This window comes from Macaca thibetana, chromosome 5 (assembly GCF_024542745.1).
Source record: "Macaca thibetana thibetana isolate TM-01 chromosome 5, ASM2454274v1, whole genome shotgun sequence".
In the NCBI taxonomy this organism is placed as follows: domain Eukaryota; kingdom Metazoa; phylum Chordata; class Mammalia; order Primates; family Cercopithecidae; genus Macaca; species Macaca thibetana.
Window position 1 is genome coordinate 26,503,120 of NC_065582.1, and position 10,611 is coordinate 26,513,730.

Consider the following 10,611-nt stretch of genomic DNA (forward strand, 5'->3'; position numbering starts at 1 on the left):
GAGTCTTGCTCTGTCGCCCAGGCTGGAGTGCGGTGGCCTGATCTTGGCTCAGTGCAACCTCTGCCTCCTAGGTTCAAGCAATTCTCCTGCCACAGCCTCCCGAGTAGCTGGGACTACAGCTGTGCTCCACCCCGCCTGGCTAATTTTTGTATTTTTAGTAGAGATGAGGTTTCACCATGTTGGCCAGGCTGATCTCAAACTCTTGACTTTAGGCGATCCACCTCGGCCTCCTAAAATGCTGGGATTACAGGTGTTAACCACCTCACCCAACCCCAGTCCCTCTTTCTTGCTTTGTTTTACTTCATAATACTTATTATCATCTAGCATACTATATTTTTTACTAATTTTCTTCTTGTCTTTCTCTGCCCATAAGACTAGAAACTCAGTGAAAAGGTTACATTCTCTCCAGTAAAACCATGCCTAACATGAAATAAATGTTTAATTAATATTTGTTGAATGAATAAATTTTCTTTCAGAAATAATTTTTTTACATAAAGGGTAATATTTTCCCCTATATACATGACCTAGGAGCACGGCTGTTGTGATTAGCATACATTTTGCATGTTCAAGGACTATGATGGAATTGAGCTATTGATGCTAGGATTAATTTACCCAAGAACCTACTATTCCAACCATGCATCAGTTATATCAGTCAACACAGTTTTATTTTAAATCTTATACTTGCAAGGTGCTATGAAGTATGCACAATGCCTACATCAAAGATGTTATATTAAAAATGAGAGGAGCCAATTAAGGATTCTAGGAACTAAATGGTGCTTTGAAAGATGGGTAGAGTTTGTATTGATGGTGGGAGAGAGAGAACACCCAGCAATAAAAATGGCAGAGGTGGAGATGCAGAGCTATATTTGGTAGACTGTGAACAGACTCGCCTGCCTAGAACAGTGTATTCACATTCACATTGGGATTATTAGAGTAAAGTGTGGAAAAGGTATAATGCAGAGGTCTTAATGTGTCAGGCTGCGGAATGTACTTAGTATTCTCTCTCTCATGTGTCTCAAACCAGGGTCCTCATTCACTTGTTGGTACTTGGTGACAAGGATAAAAAGCTTTTCCCTGCTCTGCTAGTTTTACTTTAAATAATGAAGGGAAACTTATAATTAATTCATAAGTCATGTTTAATATCTCTTTAGTAACTTAAATAGGAAATATGATGCTAAATTTTCTTGAATTTTTAAAATAAGAGATTTCCAAATAATTTGAAGTTATTACTGCTCCTTTGAGATTGTTTTCAAACTCTGACAATCACTGATCATTCTCTCTGCCTTTGGAATTCTTGAAAGAAAAAGTGTGGTTATCACATAAGTATTAGGGAGTCATTACAGGTTGATGCATAGAGGAAGAGAGAGCCACGTTTCTAATCACATTCATACCTGAAATCATTCCATTACCATTATTTAATATTTTCATTCTGACTTCATTATAGCAACCCTTACTTTATTCTTCTTAAGTTTTATAAGGCCAAATCATGGTTTCATAATATTAAATTAAAAAAAAAAAACATGTTCTAGAAAGCAAAAAAATTAAAGGAAAGGTTCATTAGAGGCATTAAGTAAAAGGCAAATGCATTTCTGGCTTATTAAGTTTATTATCTTTCTTTCAATGGAAGTAACTCTGCACGATTTTCTTTATTGGTCTTATTTGAGAAAGAAAAGAATGAAATTCAGTTTCTTAATACAAGCATGATGGCCTGTTAATTAACATAAGAAACCCTGTCTCACATATTAGCAATCTAGGGAACATCAGACTTATTTTTGAAAGGAGTTTTTAAAATAATGTCAAACTTTTTAAAACTCTACAAGTCTGTGATTTGTGTTAATAAGAGAAAAATATATCACAAAATACTGTGAAAAATCAAAATTACAACTAAAACCTAGATCTTTGCACTGGACACACATATAGTCTGGTGGGTAGGAAAGATACTTACATAAATAATACCTTAGAAATCCTTGAAAGCTTCTAACATATTAATAAAATAACAGACTCTTAAAGTTAGAATCTCCTACACAGTACAGGAACTGTCTGAAATGGTCTTTCATATGGTGGTTATCAACTTTTGTATATGGAACACTTGCTAGATTTCCAGGCATGTAATTCCATTTTATTAAACTTTTGTTCCTCATAATGATGTGATTTAAAAAAAATAATGTACACCTCTTGGCCCTACTTTTAACTTGTACATATAATTAGATGTAACATTCTAAGCTCAACGCTGTGTTCTACATGGTACCCATTAAAATACGAGAAGACATCTATACCATTCCTACTAAGTATTTTCCAGATTAAACATTGTGTAGTCTCTCAATAGTCATTCATGGCAAAGTTTTTTGATGTTTCACTGTATTGATCATCTTTTGTTGAATATACTTGTGCTGAATAGCATCTGCCCTAAAAAGCAGTCCAGTGTATGTATGGTGGAGCTATTGCTACAACTTGACCTTGACACTAATTCTTCCATTTCTATAGCATATGGAAGAATTAGGTAATTTATTTTGTTTTGCTTTGTTTATTTTTCTTATGTTTTAATCTGTTCATTAAGTGGTTTTTATACATTCATATTCTTACAATGTTTAGGAATGTGCTGTTGTTACTGTTTATGTAAGACTTGGGGCATAAGATTTATATATTCCTCACTGACTTATAGACCACTATGTTTTACTAAGACTTGTTCTGTAAGCAAGTCCAATTAAAAATTTTATTTTTTCTTTATTCAGTGTGTTTTCACTATTTCTGCTATTTTAGAAAGATGTTTACAAGATTACATTTTGTTTATTTCAGTGTTTTCACTTTAAAGAGTTCTGTGAGTCAGAATTCATTTTGACTGCCCTCAATAAAATTAGTAATGCAATTGGTCATTTTCTCTTTACAGATTGTTCAGTTCAAGGGAATGAAGAATTCAGAATAATTTTGGTAAATGGATTCCAATATGGGGAATAAGAATAAGCTGAACAGTTGACCTGCTTTGAAGAAACATACTGTCCATTTGTCTAAAATAATCCATAACAACCAAACCAATCAAAATGAATTCAACATTATTTTCCCAGGTTGAAAACCACTCAGTCCACTCTAATTTCTCAGAGAAGAATGCCCAGCTTTTGGCTTTTGAAAATGATGATTGTCATCTGCCCTTGGCCATGATATTTACCTTAGCTCTTGCTTATGGAGCTGTGATCATTCTTGGTGTCTCTGGAAACCTGGCCTTGATCATAATCATCCTGAAACAAAAGGAGATGAGAAATGTTACCAACATCCTGATTGTGAACCTTTCCTTCTCAGACTTGCTTGTCGCCATCATGTGTCTCCCCTTTACATTTGTCTACACATTAATGGACCACTGGGTCTTTGGTGAGGCAATGTGTAAGTTGAATCCTTTTGTGCAATGTGTTTCAATCACTGTGTCCATTTTCTCTCTGGTTCTCATTGCTGTGGAACGACATCAGCTGATAATCAACCCTCGAGGGTGGAGACCAAATAATAGACATGCTTATGTAGGTATTGCTGTGATTTGGGTCCTTGCTGTGGCTTCTTCTCTGCCTTTCCTGATCTACCAAGTAATGACTGATGAGCCGTTCCAAAATGTAACACTTGATGCGTACAAAGACAAATACGTGTGCTTTGATCAATTTCCATCGGACTCTCATAGGTTGTCTTATACCACTCTCCTCTTGGTGCTGCAGTATTTTGGTCCACTTTGTTTTATATTTATTTGCTACTTCAAGGTAAGAAAACTTTTTTTTCTATCATTTTCATTTTTTACCTTCTTTACACAGAATTCCTCATCAAATGAGTGTTTCTATTTAAATTTGTTTTTCTTCCGTAGATATATATACGCTTAAAAAGGAGAAACAACATGATGGACAAGATGAGAGACAATAAGTACAGGTCCAGTGAAACCAAAAGAATCAATATCATGCTGCTCTCCATTGTGGTAGCATTTGCAGTCTGCTGGCTACCTCTTACCATCTTTAACACTGTGTTTGATTGGAATCATCAGATCATTGCTACCTGCAACCACAATCTGTTATTCCTGCTCTGCCACCTCACAGCAATGATATCCACTTGTGTCAACCCCATATTTTATGGATTCCTGAACAAAAACTTCCAGAGAGACTTGCAGTTCTTCTTTAACTTTTGTGATTTCCGGTCTCGGGATGATGATTATGAAACAATAGCCATGTCCACCATGCACACGGATGTTTCCAAGACTTCTTTGAAGCAAGCAAGCCCTGTCGCATTTAAAAAAATCAACAATGATGATAATGAAAGAATCTGAAACTACGTATAGCCTATGGTCCCAGATGACGTCTGTTTAAAAACAAGCACAACCTGCAACATATTTTGACTACCTGTTCTCCCAAGGAATGGGGTTGAAATCATTTGAAAATGACTAAGATTTTCTTGTCTTGCTTTTTACTGCTTTTGTTGTAGTTGTCATAATTACATTTGGAACAAAAGGTGTGGGCTTTGGGGTCTTCTGGAAATAGTTTTGACTAGACATCTTTGAAGTGCTTTTTGTGAATTTATGCATATATTATAAAGACTTTTATATTGTACTTATTGGAATGAAATTTCTTTAAAGTATTACTATTAACCGACTTCAGAAGTACTTGCCATCCAATACTGCCATTAGATTGGGTCATCTTGATTAGATTAGATTAGACTGTCAATAGATTGGGCCGTCCTTATTTTAAGATAGGCATCATTTTAGTGTGTTACAGTAGTAACAGTATGCAAAAGCAGCATTCAGGAGCCAAAGGAGGGTCTGAAGTCAGTCAGAAGTGGTTTGAGGTTTCTGATTTTTGGTGTTTTTTGTGTTTTTTGTGTTTTTTTTTTTCACCTTAAGGGAGGATTTAATTTGCTCCCAATTGATTGTCACTTAAATGAAAATTTAAAAATGAATAAAAATACGTACTTCTCAGCTGCAAATATTACAGGGAATTAGGGCACCCACAAGAATGAAGAGAGAAAGCAGCTCCCTAACTTCAAAACTATTTTGGTACCTGACAACAAGAGCATTTCAGAGTAATTAATAAAGTAAATTAGTATTGCTGCAAATAGTTAAATTATATTCATTTGAATTGATGGTCAAGAGATTTTCCTTTCTTTTTTTTAACAGACTGTTCAGTGTTTGTCAAGCTTTCTGGCATAAATATGTACTCAAAAGGCATTTCCACTTACAATATATAGAAACACAAAAGGTGTTTTCCTTACAGCAGTGCCTATATAGTGACTGATTTTTAACTTTCAATGTCCATCTTTCAAAGGAGATAACACCAAGTACAATGTTAAAAGAATATTCACTTCACCTAGCAGGGAAAAAATACACAAAAACTGAGAATACTTCATATAGCCCATTTTAACATGTATAAACTGTGTGACTTGTGGCGTCTTATAAATAATGCACTGTAAAGATTACTAATAGTTGTGTTATGTTAATGTGCCTAATTTCATGTATCTTGTAATCATGATTGAGCCTCAGAATCATTTGGAGAAACTATATTTTAAAGAACAAGACATACTTCAATGTATTATACAGATAAAGTATTAAATGTGTTTGATTATAAAAGGGGGGACATTTTATTAAAATCAATATTGTTTTTGCTTTTTCTGAGGAGTCTCTTTCAGTTTCATTTTTTCTCATCCCATGACTTCCCTCCCATGATGTTCCCAAAGCATCCTGTATCTGCTTGCTAATGAAACATAACCACTGATGTGATATAACCATCGATGGCTATACAATGGTTATAACCATTGATGTAGTATAGCCATTAATGGCTCAGTCTCCCTCTCTTGCTAGATCGTAAGCTTCTTTAAGGCAAGAATTGTTTAACATGACTGTCCCCAGTGCATATAGCACAGTGCAAAGACTTAGAAGCATTTTCAAAATATATTTCCAAAACAAATGATTAATGACCAAGTTTCCTTCCTTCTTGTTGATAATCATGTTGAACTCATGTCCTGCAGTGTTCTTGGATCCTTCCTCCTAAGTTAATCTTTGCCAAGAAGATGTTTTCTCTTTTATTGTATTATTTTCATTTCTAAACTAAGCAAAAGGGCATTTTAGATTTTAGAAATTTGCATTATCAGTCCTGTAACTCAAACAAATATCACACTTTTTACATTGAATGGTAATATGAAATCAAATTATAGCCTAAGAATGTCCTTTAGTTAACCAAATTAAAAAAAAAAAAAAAAACTCCGCTGGGCACAGTGGCTCACACCTGTAATCCCAGCACTTTGGGAGGCTGAGACGGGTGGATCACGAGGTCAGGAGTTCAAGACAACCCTGTCCAATATGGTGAAAACATGTCTCTACTAAAAATACAAAATTTGGCCAGGTGTAGTGGCGTACGCCTGTAGTCCCAGCTACTTGGGAGGCTGAGGCAGGAGAATCGCTTAAACCCAGGAGGCAGAGGTTGTGGTGAGCTGAGATCATGCCACTGCACTCTAGCCTGGGCAACAGAGTGAGACTCCGTCTCAAAAAAATAAAATTATAAAATTACCTTGTAATACTTATTAGAAAATATAATTTTTCCTTACCCAAGCCTGAATTTTTGAACAACTTGATGTTTTTTCTGCTTTTGGGGACAAATGGGAATTTATTTCTTTCTCTGTCTAGATAATATGGAAACAAGTTGTTACTTGGGAAGAATCTTAATAAGTAAGTGCTTCTTTGTCATACATTTGCTGAAAAGGCCATTTCTAGAATTCTCATTCAGCTGTGTATGCTGCCGACTCCTTGAGTTCACATAAATAATGAACCAAACATCAAACTCTTCTTTTGTCCAAATATATTGATGAGCTACTAATAAAGTCAAGGGTCAGCTACAGATGCATTGCAGTTCAAGAAGAAAAAAAAAGGCCATATTAAACATGACTGTGGAACGAACCACTAGGTTTTCTTAAACCCAAGAACAAAAAAAATTAAGTTAGTAGAAGAGTATAATTACAATATGGCTTATATGAATTTTAAGTAAATTGATAATAGCTAGAATATTTAAACTAGTATGTGCCAAGTACTGTGTCAGGTACTTAAGTACCTGTGAGGACTAATGTTATTGCCACTTCACATAAGAAGAGACTGAAGCTCCAGTTGAAATATCTGTATGAGGAACACATTGAATAATAGGTAGAGCAGGAATCAAACCCAGGTCTGTCCAATGCTACTAAACTAATGACTGAACTATACCTGCAACAGTTTAGAAAAGAATTATTTTCTTCTCTCTTTACAAGTTACAATCTTAGGGCGTAACACTGCCATCTACCTTCTTTCTGATTTTAGCTGCAGAAGGAATGCAGTGAAGTAGAAGAGTTGAGAGAAAATGGTCATTTTGATTATATGTACCCGTTATCTCCCTTTCTGAATTAAACAATTCTGCTTAAAAATAGAATTTCGTTATTCGCATTAATTTTATTTCTGTGCTGTTAACTTTATTCTCTTATTTCGTTTTTACATATTCCAAGAAAGTGTAAGTACATATTATACTGAAATTTATCCCACAAATTCTCAAGGAAATATAAATACATACTGTAATTTCAAATGTTGACAGTCAAATAGAGACTTTGACAATTTAAATATCTACACAATAATAGTGGTGGAAAGAGGCAGTTTAAGCTGGGGCTTCAGGAATGTCTGGCCTTGTGTCGTTACTGCAATTCAGAGTTTATGGGCACTGCTAAGTGTTTGATCACACCAGGGTTGCTTTCCTCAGCAATCAAGGATTGTGCTGGAATTAAGGTAGTTTCTCAATGAGTCCTGAATTCTTTGATAGTCTCCATATTTTCTTTGTCTGCTTATTGCCATGGTCCTTCAAACATGTTGGACTTAAGTGTCTGAGCAGGTGAGAGCAGCTGGTGAAATGAGAACATGACTTACCAGGGCAAATTAGTAAGATTTCTCAAATTGTGTTTATCCCATGATTCGTTTATTAATATATTTTTGTGTACACGTGTGTGCACAGGCCACACATTATGTGGCTAAGAATATATATATTTGTATATATAGATATATGGCCTATATAATTCTACAGTGAGTTTGTTTTCATTGCTCTTCATTTCTTGATCTCTTATCAAAGCTATTATATCTGTAGTGCTTATCACAAACTACCCTACGAAGTAGTACTTTTGTTTTTCTCATTTCACAGATAAGGAAATTCAGGCATGAGAGATTATATAACTTGCCCAGTGTCACTCAGCTAGTAAAAGATAGGACTAGGATTCAAATCCAGGCAGTTTGGTTCCTGAGTCTTAATATAACAATAAGTTTTTAACCAGCACACACTAAAACTCTTCCCCACACGCCAGCCTCTGCCTGAATTCCTCAAGCTCTGCGTCTCGTATCTTTCCATTACTGGATCCACATATGACCCCATCTGCAGGCCAGGTCTGTTCTGAGCCTTAATAATTTCAAAAAAATAAGAGATGTTTTTAATGTCACCCTCTGAGATCTAAGACAAACTTCTAATCATGGTTGTTTAGACATAGTTGCAGAATTGAGACACAAATCTGTTCCATCCAAAAGTTATCACTGCAAAGCTGCAGGTCTTTATTTTCTCTGTCATTTTGGTTTACACATCCTTATTCTTCTAGTTTCCAAGTCAATGCCAGAGTCATCTTCTGGGAGCATTTTCCCAGTAAATGGCTGGGGCTTTGAAACCTGACTAGTTTTGATCAACTTTCTCTCCTTTGGAGTCTAGAGTATTACTTTACATGGGCCCATATTCTAGCCCACAGACTAGAAAAACATCTATGAATTCAGTTTTAGAATAAACATTGCTGCCTATCTGACTTCTAAATATTGAATATTATCTGGGAGATAACATAAAGGGCTATCAGTTGAAATTGTTGACTAATGGTGAACACTATTTTATTCAAGTCAAAAAACATACTGAAGCAAAGTAATTGATGAAATGACACTACGGCCCTGTCACCTAACAGCATTATATTATGGTCTGTGCTTTTTGACATAGCATTTAAATACATTTTATTATAGGACTACTTTTGTCCTAAATAGCATTTCTCAAGCATCTTTTTATTTTGTCATCAGGAGTGAAAATTGTGAATGTTATTTGTATTTCTGGCTAATCTGTTCTATGATTTTATTATTGAGATTCAATTGGCATACTAAAAAGTGACATACATTCACTTTTTAAAAGTATATAATTCAGTAGTTTTTAGAATATTAACAGAGTTGTTAAATCATCATCCCTATCTAGCTCCAGAGAATTTTCACTACTCCAAAAAAAAAAATTCCAAGTTTTGGTTTCTGGTCTCATATGTAAGGGGCTTGGAAGTTGTCACTTTATCCTAACAAGCAAAAACCTGAACAAACTGAAAAATCAACAACTCTTCTTAGATCTTTCAGAAAAGTGAGGTCAGAAGGAAAATCTGCTGCCCCCAAAATTAGAGAGACAGACCAATATAAAAAAAAAAAAAATCACAATTCACTGTAGCAGAAATCCCTAAGAAGAAACCTCCATTGGAACCAACCAGTGCCTGAGTAGGAGACCTGAGTGGTTCCTACAACAGGACAAGTGTGAGCATTAAAAACTCCCAGGGAAACCAGTCATAGGGAGATCCCCCCACTTTTGTGAGTTTTACCCCTAGGAGTTCAACTACATTATCACAATGGATATTGGAGAAAAATTCCATGTGCTTCTGGCAGGGAGAGGAGAAAAGAAACCAATTCTCTGAAATAGACCAAAGCATTCTGCTCTTCCTAACAGGTCTGCCCTCTAGAGACACTATTTTACTATAGTGTAAGCTGTTACAGTTTTATTAGCACTTAAGTGACCTGGCAGAAGAGAAATATCCAATTCCTGCCTCCTGTAGTCATCCTGTTTCACTTCGTGAGAGAGAAAACTGAGAAGCGCTTCTGAAATTCTCAGTTCAAAGGCTTACTAAAAGACTGAGGACAAATCTTAGTTCTATAGAATGCTTTCCCATCCTCAATACCTTCCCACTACATTACTAAAAGCCTTTCTGTAGCAAGTCTATTCCCCAGCACCTCATATCCAGCCATCAAGGAAAAATTACAAGGCATACTAAAAGACAGAAAAGCACAGTTTGAGGAGACAGCAAGCATCAGAACCAGACTAAGATATGGTAGGGATATTGGAACTATCAGACCAATACTTTGAAACAACTATAATTCACATGCTAAGGGCTCAGATGGATAAAGTGGATAGCATGCAAGAACAGATGGACAATGCAAGCAGACAGATGAAAATTCTAAGAATAAAAAAGAAATACTAGAGAGCAAAAACACAAAGAGACATGAAGAATGCTTTTCATGCTCATTGGTGGAATGGACATGGCTGAGAAAGAGTATCTGAGCTTGGACATATGGCATGGAAATACCTAACAGGAAAGCAAAGAGAAAGAAAATTGTGAAAAGAACAAATATCTAAGAACTGCAGTTCACCTATAAAAAGTATAACATAAGCAAAATGGGAATATGAGAAGGAAAAGAGAGTAAAGAACAGAAGAAATATTTGAAGCAATAACAATAAGGAATTTCTCAAATTAGTAACAGATACCAAACCATAGACCCAGGAACTCAGAGAACACAAGATAAATATTTAAAAAGCTATA

The 10,611-nt window shown here is 35.4% G+C and overlaps 1 protein-coding gene across 2 annotated transcripts in view; it reads left to right on the forward strand.

The window, feature by feature from the left end:
- NPY1R (neuropeptide Y receptor Y1) overlaps positions 1-5,630 on the forward strand; it is a 21,299-nt gene extending 15,669 nt beyond the window's left edge. For both annotated transcript variants that reach the window (XM_050791833.1, XM_050791832.1), the window contains exons 2-3: positions 2,888-3,737; positions 3,839-5,630. In XM_050791833.1, the coding sequence (XP_050647790.1) occupies positions 3,039-3,737; positions 3,839-4,291 (1,152 nt within the window). In that variant the 5' untranslated portion in view covers positions 2,888-3,038 and the 3' untranslated portion in view covers positions 4,292-5,630. The remainder of the gene's footprint in view (positions 1-2,887; positions 3,738-3,838) is intronic.
- Positions 5,631-10,611: the final 4,981 nt, after the last annotated feature.